Raw genomic sequence first — 18,556 nt, forward strand, 5'->3', positions numbered from 1 at the left:
AAGTCAGAAATATTTTAGCATAATATTACACTCTTTTTTAGTTTAATACTTATCAAATTATTCGATTATTAAAACTAAAAAAACAAAACATGTTTCAAGACATTTTCTGATTTTCACAGTTAAATAAGAATCAAAAAAAAATTTTAAATAGGGTAAGTACGTCTGTTCAAAAAAAAAAAAAACATACATCATTGTAAAATCAATATATTCCTCACTTCGTTCAGAATCTAAAATGTAATTACTTAATAATATTTTAGGTTTTGATGAACTTTTATTATTTCCTATATTCTTGATATATGTATAAATAAGAGATAACCACATTATAGAAAACTCTTAACCATTAATATTATAATTTATAACAGTCAGTGGCCCATAGTATTGAACAAATTAAATTGGTATAATATAGGTAGCATTGTGTGAGATGAATATTTGATTTTTATTTAAATACTTAAATCGACATACAATCAAAACTATTTATTATTTAATTTAATGATTGTATTTAAAATTATATTGATACACCATTTTTTAGATATACTATCCGCCCTCAGTGTTAAGTTAAAAAAAAGACTAGATAGTAGATTCTGAGAGAGATATGAATCATATTATACTGGAAATTTTTGAAAAATGAATTTAATAGGCTTTGCCTAAGCTTTACCGTAAATATTGTTCATATAGTTAAAAGTTATTTATTTCAACATCAATCTTAATCCTTTTTTTATTGACGAAAAATGAAAGTATATTTATTGAAATTTATTAATTTAAAATTATAGATGCAATCTTTATAAACTTTAATCATAAAAGTTTTTTTTCTCAATACTTCATACAACGAATGTTGATTTATTATTAATATTTTACAGTTTTAATCATTTTCGAGCTGGCACAATATTACAATCTATTTTATTCGGTTTTATAGTACGATAATATATTCTTGCCCTAAAGTAATATTTTTATTCGTCATAAGATATACGGTCGCAATGTCGAATCGTATAAGTATTATAATATATATATACGATGCATCTATATATATATATTATATTATTGACGTAAACTTTTCCTGTTCAGCCTAAAGCCTTAAATCTATATATATATATATATTAAACAGACGGTTTTTTTCATACTCTTACAGCCTTACAGCTATGTATAGTATAAGGGTGCGCGAGCACCATTTACCGCTCTTACGATTTCCGTCTACCCGGACAGATCGAAACGTTGAGGCGTATATACAAGACCGTGACAAGAGAACGGCTCCAGATGTTGCTGTGCCAAAGCACTTTGAATTTTGATTCGCTTGAGTAACGCGATGGGTTTTCGCTCACAACAACAATAATAATAATGTGTATAACAGAGACTAAAACAAATCTATTGTTTTCTGCGTATTATATTTTAATGTGTAGAGATACCTACTGCAGTAGTCCTGCAGGTCACAATATGACATCTTTAACCGACAAGAGTATTGTGGTGGTGTGCATATATGTCATGGTGTGTGTGTGTGTGTGAGAGAGAGAGAGAGAGAGAGAACCCATTAAGAGTTAAGACGTTTTACATGAATTATAAATTTATAACTATTTCGTGTTTTATGTTCATTATAATTTGTATGTACCTATCTGTGATGTGTATATGCGCTACCTTCCTAATAAGAGAAGTGTTATACATAACGTCATGTTAATGAGTAGGTGACAAAGGGGACATTTTCACAGAAGTGCCTCACTTTATTTAATAAACTATATATAGACGTAATCTGTTTTCACACATTTTTAAAACTATCTAAAAATTGGTACACCGTTTAGATACAACTTTATTGGAAAAGGATTTCGATTTTATAATTATTATAAAACGTCCTCGTGAATTTTCATAATTGTGTACTATATTTTTGGCACGTTATTATTTCCTATAATGTCCAATGAACAATTTTTTTACCTCCTTATAAAGACGTACAGAATATACTGAATTATTTCTAAACAAACGGTTGAATGGATAACAATTAATAGTAATTTCACAAATTAAATCGGATGTATTACGATATTCAACTTGTTATTTATATACCGCTTGCGGTTTGTTTGAGTATTTAGGTAATTTTTAATGTCACAGACATATTGCACCGTATATTTTATTAAAACATGAATTTATCTGACATTTATTTTATTTTACTTACATAAAATTTAACATCAATAATTTTATAATTGCTATTCAAAACTGAACAAATCCAAAGACCAAAGTCATCAATCTAATTTTCAATACACGTTTATGTCAAAAACTGAATGATGTCATATTATTTTGTCACCCCTAAAATGTTGCCATTCAGAGTAATATTGCCACTTCGCATCATACTTATTATAATTATTTCGGTATCTATACAGATTTTTATTGCTTATTTTTAAATAAAATATTAGTAATATTACCATTTTTTTAAACAGAAATTATTTCTATGTAAATAATATGTATATTTTTGTGTTTGGTGGTCTTATAGTAATGGATTGATACTAAAAATTAAAATTAAGAGATTTATTTTGAATGTTCTATGCCTTTGTGATTTAAGTAAATATATTCTTTACTAAATAATTTTACTTAAAATTTGGTAATATCGGGAAATACCTCTATTAAAAATGTATAGGTACATTATAATATTATTATTGCATCAGAACTTAGTACTTTTTATCTTACACGGGAAGAATACCGCACTATTTCCATTATTAAAAGATAATCTGGAGAACACTATACATTTATAGAATTTCTAGTTTTTCTTTAAAATAAAAATACGAAAAATTGGCATTTCGATTACACAAAATTATTATATTCTATTACTGAAAATATTACGGTATCAAGAATTAGATAACAATTGTATTTACCTACGAGATAATTATATAAATATATCATATTAATAAACTTGTTTTTTGCAGTCTCATTATTCGGTTAAGAGTTGTGCATCAGTATGCGGACTAGGAACAGAAAATTGTGTCGAAGTACCTAGCGACGAAAGGTAAAATGCATTTTATTCTCATAATTTTATAAATTTTAATCAAAAGTATACTTATTTTTTAATGGTTTTATTTTTCGAAAAAAAGTTTAAACTAAAATGAAGTTTAAAATATTCAACTTTTAAGAATTTTGAATTCCTAAAAGTATGCGATGATGATAGCTTTTAAACCTAATGGCTTATACTATTTATATTATATTTGAACTTTCAAGTACTTACTTATAATTTATTTATTTTTTAATATTACCGTAATTTTTTTCATGATAAATTATAATATCATGGTAATTTATTTAAAATCAAAAATGCTAGTATAAATGACTCACGTTTAATTTTTACCAAGTCATTTTATCGTTTGTTTGATTTGAATATTTTTTCAGTTAGTTTTTTATTATAAAAACTGATTAAATATTCAATTTAGACTATAACATTTAATAGGGACTTTAGTTACTGTATTATTCAAAATTTAAAATTACAAATAATTAGTAAACACAGTTTAGTAAATAAACATTATTAATTTATACATAAATGGTGAATTTGTTTTGTTATCTTGTACATTCAAATTATATAATAGAATACTATGATAGAAGTAATAAAAATATATATCATAACTAAAATAACAATCTATATTAATGTATTAGAAGTCATTAATGTTAAACAATAAAAAATATGTTATCATGTATATTACATTAACATTACAAAAGAAATTTTAATAATTGTTGTACTTATTGACCTTATTTCGGATGTTTGAATTAATAATTTATCAATGTAATTAAATATTAATAGTGAAATTATAACTTCTATTATATCGGATTTCCCATAAAATACTATATTATTATAAATAACGCTTTAATAGTCGTCCTATTGTTTATAATATTATTACAAGCGTAATTAAATATGTAATACATATCACACAACAATAATTTGAACTATACATTTACTTTTACACGTATGACAGAAACTTTAATTAAAAATTAAACTTTCTTAATTTGTAACTGCTTTTTCAATCAACTGTAACGATATAAATTATTTTAAATTATGATGTTAGAAATGTATAAAAAGTAATTATCCTGTCATATATTTTTACACCATATAAACATGTACTAATAATATTTTTAAATATCATTGTTTAAATTTCTTAAAAAAATGAAAATTAACTAAATCGTCTGTTTATGAATACCTAATCTACTTTTTTCCGCCTAATTTCTTCAACAATACGCTACAAAGATTTATTTTCAGAGGGAGTTATACAGTGTATAATCTATATTAATGTAAAAAAACTGAACCATTCCTTAGTGGCAATTTACAAATGTTCAAAAATAATAAACCATCAGAATATTTTTGAGATTTTAAACCATGATATAATTATATATGACTCAGGAGTTAGTACTTTAGTTGGTATAGGACTAATTAATATTTGGAGTTTAAAACGTACATTTCTAATTTCTAAAAAAAATACTATTCTTAAATAATAGAAAATTAAGTAAAATTCTAATAACTATAAATTTATCACATTTTTTAATTTTTGTGTTAATATAATGCTAGACTTGCATTTTTTCAGTCTAACATATAAAATTTAAGTTAAGTATAGATCTCGTTTAATTTTGTTAGTTATAATATAAAAATTGATCGACTTGTTACTGAAAGAGGACAACATATTTTTCTCACTATTTTTACTTAAAAACAAGTTATAAGTTTGTAATAAATTTGTATAAAAAAATCTTAGATCCTAGACCTCTTTCTTTCTTTCTTGCTGGTGTTAGTCTATTTCTTTATATATTTGTATGATTAGTCATATTCACGCCTGTGGCCTAAGAGCTTCAGTGGTTATATCACTGGTTGTGTAAATAATAAACTTCATAGAATTCATCTTAAAATTATCTGTGTGTGTGTATTGATTTGTCAGCTAATCGAAGTCAATCCGAAGTCAGTAAAATCACAATAACAATATAATATTATACTCGAATAATTCAAGTGTAATTTTTGTTTTTATTATAAAATATGGTAATTTTTATAGACATAAACCCTCCTATATCTTCAAGAGTAATGTCCATCACATGGTACCACAATGTAATTGTAGGGGTGAAACTTCACCCTACATGAATGTGTATATTAAAAATGCTTAGCTCCCTCAAAACATATTGCCGTGTTGCGTCCATAAAATACGAACATAAAATACAATTTTCTAACTTCTGCTCAGATTGCAGATCCATGTAATCCGTCAGACCGTCATTATACACTCTATCAAAATGTGTGTTTATAAAATGTATATAAATTTGTTTAAATGTATAATAATTAATAAATATTTAAAAATAGGATTTAAATTGGTGTTTTTTTTATACTTTTAGCCGTAGAAAACTTACTCATATTTTTAATTGTTATTGTTCTTAATCAATATTTACCTATTTATACTATTGTAATTCATAGTTTAAAACTTACTTAAAACTCGTCATTTTAATTTATAGTGATGGAACATTTGATATGTGTATATCAATCAACTTATATATTACTATTTTATTATATAATAAATCTATTTGTAATGCAAAAGCAATTTAATGTTTATGTTTTCACGTACCTACTTAAACTTAAGTAAAAATATAATAAATTTCGAAAGTACATAGAAGTAAAACTTACCTATTACTATACTGTAATAAAGTATAATGCGATTACGAAAAATAAAATATTTTAGTTAAACATTAAATAACAAGTCATAACTTATAATAATAAAATCTTAAATTATTATAGTCATTAATCATAGTTTTTATTTTTATTAAATCTGCCAAATAGAATAATCGATTTGCATTATAAATAAGTATAATTGATACCTATTATACCTACTTGATGAAAAATAATATAAGCTGTTGGATTAGGATTAAAATTTGTTTCTATTTTCTATTAAGTTTAATATCAAATCGAAGTACCTTTAATGGGAGGTCTCTTCTGCCTGTTTTATTTTATTTTATTTTTTTTTGTTATGTTATCACTTAAGCTTATTGTTCTATATTGTAACAGATGGCTAAATATAGAATTTTGTTAAAAAAAAAACCCGTTTAATTTTGACGGACAACACTGTATATGACATAGGGGCCGCATGATACCTTCTGAGCTGGAGCGCCTCATATTGGAAAGAAAGTCTAAAGGTCACATACCGTTTTTCGTTACTGCCACGGCGGGTACAACTGTTCTTGGTGCATTTGATCCAATCAACGAAATTGCAGACATTTGCGAAAAATATAAGCTGTGGCTCCACATTGATGCTGCCTGGGGTGGAGGATTGCTTCTATCTCGCAAGTACCGATATCCCCGTCTGGCTGGCATTGAACGGTAAGTATTTAGTATTGTATCAGTGTATATATCACTATATTATATTAACTTCCTATCGATATTTTTTCATCTACACTACAATTGCATACTTGTACGACTAAATAAAGTAATAATATTATTACGATATACTGTTGGTCATAGTATTTATTGGTACTTAAGGTTCTACGACAGTTTTAATAATAAATATAAAATTAAGTTTTTATTTATAATACTTTATGCGTTTTAAAACGTCAACGAGAAGATATATTTTATTAAAATGTGTATAATAGTAAATAAAAACCAAAACTTAAATTGGTATTATTTAATTATGTAATAATTGAGCAATATTAAATACTTACGAATATTATGATTGTGTGAACTAATAATAATTAATCGGCACTTCTCGTCGTTTACAAACATTTTCAAAGATAAGTCTAATAATCTTCTCTAGTTCGGTTACTTTATAATTTATATCATTATTATTTAATGGGATTATTTCCTTTTAATTATCATATTATTTATATATAATTATTATATTTAATTAATCGTTTTAATAATTTAGTTATATATAGGCATATAGCACACAGCTAGATGTATTTTAAGGCATGGCTAGTTTAACTTGCAAAATAATTTCGTTTAAATATTAATTCGTGGAATATATTGACACAAATACAACAATTTGGAGTTTCTATAATATATGACTTTTAATTGAGTTATCTTTAAAAAAAGCATACTTATTATGAATAAAGACTATTGTCAGTTATTAAAATTAGAAAATTTTAAGAATTACCTACCTAAGTGCCTATAAGCAATAAACAAACAAGACGCCGTCAGTACGTGATGACATTTAGGTTGAAAAAAATGGTAAGATTCAGTGTTTTGATTAATACAGTTTTAACTTATAATTATTATTCAGCACTCCGCTTGTATTTATATTTATTATGCACCTGTAATGTGATGTAATATAGATTCTTTTTATTGCACATTTCTGTTGTCGACGGTCAGTTTTGTTGAGGTCCTCGAAAACCTGTGATAAAACTACGAGTATGTATAAAATACAAAACGTTATGATTTTTTTAAAAACAATGATTTTCGACATAATATGCTAATAAAGTGACGGGTGGTTTTTTTATTATTATTATTTAGCAATAGGTGTAGGTTGGCGGTCGGCTTAGTGGGCGATAATTAGATTTCGAGCCGGCACGTGTCGTGTGGGCAGACGATGATAAACGGAGCCGAACCAAAGGGTTTTATGTGTAAACACAGTGCAAACTGCACGATAAACACATTCCCGGAGGACTCACTATCGTGCGATTCAATATGTATGTGTCACTGGGTGGGCTCTACGTGTGTGTGTGTGTGTGTGTGTATAAATCTACTACCGCTAATATCACGTATTGCAGCTATTATATTATACAACACACACGCTGTTACGACGAAACCCGCGTGCCCGCAACAGTGGCCGCGTCTCCCCTACACATTCGCGTCCCTTCGAAGCGCTTAATTGAATTTTAATGTCCGTTCATTAATCAAACGTCTACCGTCTGCCCTGAACACACGACCCTAACCCCGCTGTAAACAATATTGCTTAAAAAAAAAAATTAGATTTCCATTCCCGGCCCCAATCAGTTCGACGTAATCCTTTCGCGCGATCCAGCAGCGGTTTCGTCCGTTCGTATTTTGCTGCCAGATCCATTATAATATAATGTATATAGAAAACGAAGACGAATACGCTGCAATAACACGCATTAAATGCGATCATTATTACTTTAATATTGTTATCGTTGTAATAACAAAATGATCATCGTTCGCATCTTATCGGTACAATGACACACACATGAGTTCATAACATATCATTTATTGTATAATACACGCATGATACTATTATTGTAATATAAGATATTCGATCATAATAAAATAGTATGAGTCCCAATTTCTTAAATAGTTATTACTTATAAGTTATAACCAAGGCTTGGAACTTAATGCACTAAAAATTATGCACTTAAATAGGTTCTGAAAAGAGTTGAAATATAGGATTCATTATTAATGAAACATATACAACAACAACAAAATTATTAAAACTTTTGTCTTTCCTTTTTAAATCGCTTGTCTTCTCAACTTATAAGTAAATAAATTTACTACAATGTGATACATTATTTGTTTATGATTATTTAAATTATCTAATCAACATTTGTTTTTTATTTCCTAAAATTAACTAAACTTCACTTAATTTTTAAATTAAACTTGATTATTATTTATACATCTATTAAAAGCACTGGCATTATTTAATTTTTTATTTATTTAATAACAACTACCTATTATTGAGATATTTTGTATTAAATTTTTATTATTTTTATTGGTTTTATACTCAAATAACAGTAATATATAGTAACATTTTAAAAACAATTGCAATCTATATGTATTCAGTTTAAATTATTACACTCGCTATGTATATAGTACAATCATATGCTTCTTTATCTTTTCAAAATTAACTATTAATACTATTGTTAGGGTGAATTGTCTACAGTCGGTCTAGGAGCTTAAGTCCCTCCTATAAATCCTTTAACATAGCAGTTGGCCCGACCAACGATGGTTCACACATAAATGTGACAACTCGTCTAGTATATGACCATACATGTATATTAATGTGTTAACGAAAAGCTTTAATTATAAACACGCATAATATGCTAACTGTTTTACCTATGACCAAAGACCGAATACTATGAAAGAGAAAAGATCGTTCAGTTTGCGTAATGCGTACAATAGAAAACCATAATAATTGTATAATAAGTATATTATTAAATAAACAGGATGTCACGTAGAGTAATATTACTATTAAATGTTTATACGTCTTCAAAATCACATAGATCCCATTTTCATAAATATCTCAGTTATGTCGAGGAATGAACTGATTGGAATGTGTCTCTGAAAATTCAATAAACTAATTGACTGTTTTTCCGTTAGAAGCTGCACACGCTGACTAGATTAATTAAAAAACATGACGTAAAAACTATCCTCTTTTACTGTTAATTGTTATTACTTATTTTTTTAAATATTTATGTATATAAAAGAGGAGGAAAAATAGTTTATAATGTGAATGTCATCACAGAATGCTCCTTTAATGATACAAAACTCTGAGTAATTGAAAAAATGATATAAATAACTTTATAAGTACCCTTAAAAATTTCGAAAATAGGATTTTAAATAAATGTTTTATTAAAAAGTAAAAAAAATGGGGGCGAGTATACTGGTGAATCATGCTGTAAGTATCTATAGCTGTCTTATATCCCTCATGCGCAACGAACTCAAACCTCTCGGTCCTCGATAACAACAGTGATAACTGATTTAATAATAATATGCTTACGCAGTACACGTTGATTATTTATATGGCGTAGTCGCTTAGATTATTATATGAATTGGAAACGATTCGAATTTTTCTCAACTAATATCGCTGAAAGTGCCGGGCGTATGATTATAGTTTGGAGTGGAAGGAATATATGCGTTTTACTGCAGGTCGTATCCTGTAAAAGGTAACTCACCCGCAGTCGGAATGAACATTACCAAAGCGAGCTCCGCAGTCGCGTGCTCTTGTTATAGTTTTTCGCGCGGAATGGATGCGAATTAGCCGTGGGACCAAATCCGGGATTATCCGGAGCACCGCGAATGTCTGGCTTTAAATGTGAACTAAGCTCGTCCGCCTCATATTAATGCGTTCAAATCGTAAATATCCGAATGGGTCCTAATCCACCGCGCCGCTATCCCACCACCACTTCAGCACAACCCCCGTAAAAGGATCGTAGGTCCTTTTATATACGTTTTCGTTAGTAGTTTTATTTTTTTCCTTCTCTCCCTATTTTTCCGACACAATTTTTCATCGTTTGTGCAAACATTTTGTTTACCGACGGAATTATCCTCGGCACAACGCCCCATTTTTGTGGAAGTTCTTATGCCTACGAGTACCTATACTTATTAATTTTCAACCACAATATGTAACCACACGTGTTCCGTCATTTAAACTGCAGTTACGAACATTTTCATTATTTACTATTGATTATCATTCAATCAACTCTTTTCAGTTATGATACTAACTATATCGATACCTATGTCCAATAATAAAATTATTTTGACTTATTTTATATCTCATTCTCATTTAAGACTTAATTATAGTTTATATATACTAAATTATCTGCAGCATGCTTTTATATATAACATGTACGCTTAATAAATATCTTGTTTTATAATAAATATTTATAATACCTAAACAAATAAATAATAATTTAATACGGATAGGAAGTTAATGACTTAAATAATTATTTATTTATCTAAAAAAATTACATAATTTACTTAAATTATTTATTTATTTAATTTTAAATAAACAATTATAATTAAAAACCAAACATAATACCAAATAATTTGGTTGAAATTTAATTTCTGCACTATATTATCTTAAATTGTTACCGAAAAGTAGTATACTTAAATACCTATGTACCTATAATATAAAAATGAATAATTTATATCTATAGTTCCATAGACAATGAGGGCAATGGGGCATTATATATTTACGACATTTTATAGATACACTTAATCGGTAAAAAATAGTTTTAAAATATACAAATGATAAAAATTACTTATTTAAATTATTATAAAAATACATTATTGCGTAGAGAATCATATAATTGTCTAGCACGTTAAAAAAATGAAAAAAGTTATCAACTTCCTAGTCCCTAGACAAATAACATTAAGAATATAGTTTTTCTTCTTTTATTTAAGGGCTAACTCAGTGACTTGGAATCCACACAAACTGATGGGCACCTTACTTCAGTGCTCCACAATTCATTTCCGAGAGAATGTGAGTATTAAATCATTATTAATCTTAGATGGTTAATCCTTATAAATTATAAAATATTATATAATACTAATTACTATGTAGGTAAAAATTAAAACAATAACTAATAGTATATATAGTATATGGACTTAATTTAAACTACTGTACGACGTGTTGATACTTTATCGTCTGTATATAGATGTCTATCAAATATATTATAACCTAAATTTATTATTTTTATATGTTTTGTATAATATAATATTATTGTTGGTTATTTTATCGTTTTACTGAAAAAACAATGTCTGATTAACTAAAGAAATTTAAACTTCAGTTTTATGCCTCCAAATAACTATAAGAGATAAATGGAAATTTAATCTGTGTAATGTTCAAATTTAAGAGTTTTTTTATCATCCAATATAATTTAACTAAAAAATTGTCTTCGTATTTTGCTATAATGGACTAAATTGCTCCTTTCGAGTAACATAGTCTTCTTGAGCTTATTATTTTATGTATACAATGTACTACCGTGATGTTTTTACATATGATTTGGTGTATAATAAATAATAATGTTACGGCTAAAACTTTCATCTTATTTAGTTATATACCTACCAATAAGTATTATGTTTTCATTTCAAAACCTTCTATAAATAATTTTATTTACTTTACGACGTAACTTCACCTGCAGCTTATGGGCTATAGCACTTAAATCTCCGCTAATGTTATTGTAAAATCTTATGGTAATTTATTTATTATTGTTGACATTATGGTATGAATTATAAACCTAGTAAAAACAATAAGTAAATACTATACATAATACATAAAACATGTGTATGATGTATATTTTCAACCTCTTTTTCATTTACATATATATATATACAATCTATATTGTTATATAAATATTTATTTATTTTACCTAAACAATTTTAGTAAAAATATTCTACAGCTTACATTAATACAATCAAATACGACTAATACAGACAATTTTTCAAATATAATGTGTGGTAATCAATAAACTCATATTATGCATTGTTCAACCTGTACCCCAGATTCCCAAAGCCTTAATGATTGGTGTATTTTAAATTTAAAAAAAAAACAGTATTTTTTGTTTAAAACATGCAGCCTATTGATCCCACTCTATAATACGGACAATCAATTTTTAAATCGCTTTAATCATGGTAAAACGTCAGACCCCCATTTCACGATGATAGACATATCTCTTAAAATAAGTTTGAGATTTTAATAATTTAAAAACAAAAAAAAACTTTTTTGACAACGTTAAATTATCCGACACTTATCAAACTTTTTGGTAATTAAAATCAGCTTTTATCATTTTTAAAATTGAAATAATACAATACTCATAAATTACTTCTGTCATACTATTTAATTGACGTGCTGTGTGGAGTTCATATAAAATCTTTGATTGTTATAAATAATACTTTATACCAATGATATAAAATGTATGCAAATATTAGGTATAGCATATAGCCGCATAGGATTTCCCAAATTTTTAAATAAATAAATTACTACTCACGCAGATACATAAATACAAGTTTAATAAAAATTGCCTATACGTTATCCCTTATAACGGCAGTGTGTTCGAGAGGACTGAAAATAATCATAATAAAATTTCACATAATAATTATGGTAAAATTTCAGGGACTTTTGATCAGCTGCAACCAAATGAGCGCGGAATACTTGTTCATGCAAGACAAACTGTACGACGTCCAATACGATACAGGCGACAAAGTAATACAGTGTGGTCGTCACAACGATGTGTTTAAACTTTGGCTACAATGGCGTGCCAAGGTATCAGTATAATAACTGTTTGAATTTTGTTGATAAATTATACCGTTCTTGTTTGGCTTACCTAATTCCGATGTAATTTATTTCACTCTACTCCACTGTGGCATATCCAGGGTACTGAAGGTTTCGAAAAACACATGGATCACTTGATGGAACTCAGTGAATATATGGTGGAGAAAATCAAAGCATCGCCAGACAAATATTATTTACTCCTTGAACCGGAAATGGTGAACGTCAGTTTTTGGTACGTGCCGAAGCGTTTGCGAAACATTCCACATTCGGCAAAACGAGCGGAAAGCCTTGGCCAGGTATAAGTTTCTTAATTAAATTCAAACAGCATTAAATTAAAAAAATATACACAATAATAACGGATATTCACTAGATATATCGCAGTTCTGAGTTTGAATTAATAACGTTTAAAAATTAAAACACCGGAAATATGCCTGTATATATAAATATTATTTTAATATTTTTGTAATAATATTTAATTTAAAATCATTGATTGTAATCTTCTTTAAAATCAAAACTAAATCAGTTTAACAAACAAAATATAATGCTTTCAGATAATACTCATTACTTATGCATAGCACGATTATTATTATTATTATTTATTAGAATAATACATAGTAATAAGATACTTAAATTGCGTTGAATTCAAATAGACATTAGGTTTCAAACGTGTTACCCCTTTTATTATTTTTACTGTGTAAACAATAATTCCGATAAGCTTGTTTAAACATATCATAACAAATCACTAAGTCCCTTTATATCGTGAGGTTCCCTTTTATACTCCCCAAAAATAATTATGCAATAATTCCGTCGTAGCCATAGAATTACTTCCATTAAGAATTAAAATAAATTCTCTCCTTATTAATTTAATTTTCTAAACTATGTTTTAATAAATAATATTATACAGGTAGATACGTGTATACTACAATAATATCTGATTGACTCATTTAATTTTTCTAATTACATTTTAAACAATAAATATGTCATTAAGAATAAATAAACTGACATTTATATTCGTGTTTGAAAAAAAGAACTAATGAAGACAATTTCTAAGCTAATATTGATTGTATAATATTTAATATGTAACTATATTTAGATATTAGCATAAAAAATATAAGTATATGTAAAGCCTATAAGCTATATAAGTTAATATTCTTTAATTCTTATAAATATATTACAAAATACGGGTATCTATATTAACTTAAAAATTAAAAATAAATTAAAATAAAGACTATAAAAACGTATTTCCTTGGTCGTATTTTTAATGTAGCTTTAAATGTACATATATTTATTTGTATATTTTAATTATTAATATATAATATTAGGTACTTATAAGTTTTAGGTACTATCGATAATCTATATATTATATATTTAACTTTATATTTGTAATCAACGATAATATTGATGTACATACAAATACAATAGAAACTAGAAACATGATCATATATAAAGGCTCGTTTGCGTTACACTAATGAAGATTTAATCTCAATAATATAATATATAACAGCTGATATTACATTAAAAATAAATACTAAAACGTGTTTAAGGTATAAAATTAAAAATTGTTTTTTTCAAATAGATAAACTCTGACTAAGTATTTAAAATAGCATTTTATCAACCCTTACCTGCAGTTATCATCGTACGGCTTAACGGCTATATAATATTTAACCAACTACCTTCCGGTAAAAAATGTGTTGCAGATCACGCCAGTTCTGAAGGGAAAAATGATGGAAGTCGGCACGCTAATGGTCGGATATCAGCCACTGAACGAGATACCGAACTTCTTCCGGAACATTATATCCAGCGCCGCAGTTACCAAGGCGGATGTCGACTTTTTGTTATCCGAACTGGACCGCCTAGGACAAGACCTCTAAATCGGGAGGAAAAGAAACGATTAATGATAAATTTCGCTAGTCTCTATAATATGTTTAGTTATTATTGTGTTATGTTTTCGTAGACGCTATATTATCACGATCCCCGGCCAATGGCTCTATTCCAACCGTACGCCGTCAATAATAATAATAATAATAATAATAATAATAATAGGAAGCCTGTGCTGCGTTTATAATATATGTATAGATAAATCCCATAATTATTAAAAAAATTTCGTTTTAAATAAGTAATAAGTGATAAGTGTTATCCACGATTTTCCTGAATTATTATTATTGTTGTTGTTGTATAGTTGTAATAAAATAAATAGTGTGCCTACTATATTATACTATTATACTGTATAATATATTATTATAATATGCGTCGACCGCATGTTATATTATATTACAAATTTACAATATTATTTTTGCTTTTAAACATCGACTTTTCGTTGATTGCGAGTATTTATTATGTTCCTCTCCATTTTTAAGACCACATCTGGTATTTATGTGATAATGGAAATCAGCAGCTAATAATTTTCTTAAAAGCCTGAGTTGTAACAACAATAATAATAATAATAATGATAATTATATAGGTACCTGCTAAGATTGACCACTTCTGTCCAATGACCATACGCTAATCTAATATCGTTTATAAGTCTTCAATATAGAAACCGTTTGATAGCATTGTTTTATTGGAATAAATATCACCCCTTAAAATCAATAGGGTTGATAGTCCGTTTAAATGTATCCAGAACTTTTATTCTTAACCTACAATAAATACCAACCTCCCTATAACTGTTCAATCAATAATAAATTGTTTCAATCGAATGATGGCAATAATAATACGAGATAATAATAAACCTATCCATTACGGTTTGGTACACTAAAGATAATCACGTAAAGCGTGAACAACATTCGAAACGAAAAATTGGTGTCTGTTAAAGTAAATAAGTAATATTATTAATTACAGTTTATCTCAACTTTTATACGTGATTTTTCGGTTCGAGTGCGTTTGTGTCTTATATAACCAGGTATAATATATATATATATGTTTGCATGCTTCAAAAACACCATAGTGAAGAAAATCCACAAACGTTTGTACGTTTTTCAATGCACTTTTTTTTATCTTTAGATACACCGTTATTTTTCTGCACCGTTTTATTCGCACATTTGCACAAAAGTTTTTTATTCGCACTGTTGCACTTCAAAATATTATGCACTTAAGTCTTACACAGTTTACACTTTCTATACTTTTATAAGCATGTATATTATATAATATGTATAATATAATAATAACATAATCATGGACGTTCTTAAATAGCTGAGCGGACAAGACACGAGTGACAAAAAGCCCATGTCCATCTCCGAATATCCCAAGCTTAATATTTAATATATTACTACATGACTATTTAACACACGAAAAGTGTTAAAATCTGTTGTAAAAAATAAAAATCTACTTTTTATAATTGTAACGTTCTTAATATTTTCTAAAAAAAAAAAATGGACGTCCTTGAATATGTACATATCGTATTATTATATTATTTTATATAAAATATACATGACTATTTTGAACTTTTTACTCAATATTATAATATATAATATATAGGTATATATATTTATATACATAATATATACTAGTAGCACCGTAGCATAGTCATTTCAAATGCACTTTACACGTTTCGCACTTTTTATTAATTCATAATATTATTGCACATTTTTGTATATTAATTCAATATTCTATTTAAAATAACATTTAATACTACGATGTTTATTACTATATTGGCACGCTCACTTAAGCGTGCGATTAGTATCATATATAAAACATTGCAATATTGTTACATAATCATTAATGACTAATACTAATCATTAATGACTTTAAAAAAAAATGTTTTCTTTATAACTATACACAATATTATTATTGCCATTAAACGATCTATCTGAATATCTTTGAACACCTTCCAATACTCCTCCATTAATCATTATAATATATTACAATATCTATTGTTCATCTCGTAAAACTTTCTCTTCTATAGGCGCCTCACCCTCTTGCTGAACCCTATTCTAATTTGGCGCCCTTCAGTAGACCATTCATGTTTTCCAAGCCATTCATCAAATCTTGAGTACCTATAGACACCCATCGTAAAGAACTTTTTCCCTGCGGCGTGCGTTCACGATATAATATTATTATTTTATTGAACGGACTTCGATCAAGACATATTGTTAGAACCTAACTACCCGCATTTTTAAAGACGGTAATCTACCGTACATCGGATTTGTCTTTAGTAGTTAATGTTTTCTAAAAATTAAATCTATCCAATTTAACTGAAAGTTATAGACGGTTGTATAGTTTATGTTCAAATCTTGTCATCGATCATACATCCACATTATATAATTATAATTTCGGGACGTGGGTACAGCTTAATGTAAACCTACACTTTCGAAAATAAAATAAGTGGCAGGAGGAGTCTGGGAAGACTATATCACTATCGGTCTCAAAAGTAGACAAGCAGAAAAATAACGTTTTTGCCTAAATACCATCCACTTTATCCATACTATAACATTACAAAATACTTAAATTTTATCGATTTTTCACGTAAATGTCCAGTAATGTCGGTCCACTTGTTTCAATAATCAAGAAATATATAGGTAACATTATATAATTAGAGGTACCAGCTTTACTTATTATATTAAATTTGTTATCAATTCCACTGATTCAATGTATTATTATTTTACCTTAATAATATTATTATTATATATTTCGTTTTTACTGTTTATGTTATTTATTTGTATGTATTATATTCATATTATAGTCGTTATATTATTACGTTTGAGCTAATGTCGGTTTTATTGTATGAAGTGTCGGCGCGCATCGGTTACATATATTAATATATTATTATCTACGTTGTATTTCATTCACATATATAGTATAATATTCGGAACTAGGAAGTATAAATAATTATAATATATAGTAGATAGTAGGTAGGTGTTTAGTAAAATAAAAAAATGTATAAAGGCGATTTATGTTTCTCCAGCTGCGAAATAAATCATAAATACTGCAATAATAATATGATACTTAAATACCATGATCGAAATCGATCACACAATAATACATGAAACACCTGATTTATTATTATAGAAATATTTATATTACGTTATATTGTTCAACAACTGCCCTCTTAAACCGCCAGTCAATTGAAGCTGAGAATAAACTTAATCGTCCGTTTGTTGTACTAATAATTTTCAGAGTGATTATAACATTTTTATGACATTTAACCGATATTATATAATAATATAAATACAATAATGTTAATATAATATCTTATATTATTTAAATATTATTGTGATAACATTATACCATTTTCTAGTGTCTCGTGTAATCACGACGTGTTCAAAGAAATACAATAGGTACCTAATATTATTCATTATAATATAATTATATTTTAATAATAATGTACCCAATTTAAATACCGAGTCAACATGAACTAATATATATATGTCGTAATTCACGTAGCATTACTAAACACTTTTTTTTTAAATACTACTATACTTAATAGACGTTTTGATGTTATGTACACTATTTTATTTTCGTTTTATAGTCGTTATAAAATATTATTATTAAATAAATAAATATATATACAAACGTATAATATAAACACAACACGACACACCGTGCTAATATATTATATATTATTATTATAGCTAGACATATTCTATTATATACATACTTACTGTTATTAAAATTTTAAAAACGTAATGTGTTGAATATTATTAATA

General features: G+C 27.0%; 1 protein-coding gene across 3 annotated transcripts in view; it reads left to right on the forward strand.

Moving 5' to 3' along the window:
• Window positions 1-16,637, forward strand: part of LOC132927698 (glutamate decarboxylase) — a 95,976-nt gene extending 79,339 nt beyond the window's left edge. For all 3 annotated transcript variants that reach the window (XM_060992287.1, XM_060992286.1, XM_060992288.1), the window contains exons 6-11: window positions 2,898-2,977; window positions 6,056-6,295; window positions 11,045-11,123; window positions 12,756-12,905; window positions 13,016-13,210; window positions 14,612-16,637. In XM_060992287.1, coding sequence (XP_060848270.1) covers window positions 2,898-2,977; window positions 6,056-6,295; window positions 11,045-11,123; window positions 12,756-12,905; window positions 13,016-13,210; window positions 14,612-14,785 — 918 coding nt within the window. In that variant the 3' untranslated portion in view covers window positions 14,786-16,637. The remainder of the gene's footprint in view (window positions 1-2,897; window positions 2,978-6,055; window positions 6,296-11,044; window positions 11,124-12,755; window positions 12,906-13,015; window positions 13,211-14,611) is intronic.
• Window positions 16,638-18,556: the final 1,919 nt, after the last annotated feature.

Source organism: Rhopalosiphum padi, chromosome 3 (assembly GCF_020882245.1).
Source record: "Rhopalosiphum padi isolate XX-2018 chromosome 3, ASM2088224v1, whole genome shotgun sequence".
Lineage (NCBI taxonomy): Eukaryota > Metazoa > Arthropoda > Insecta > Hemiptera > Aphididae > Rhopalosiphum > Rhopalosiphum padi.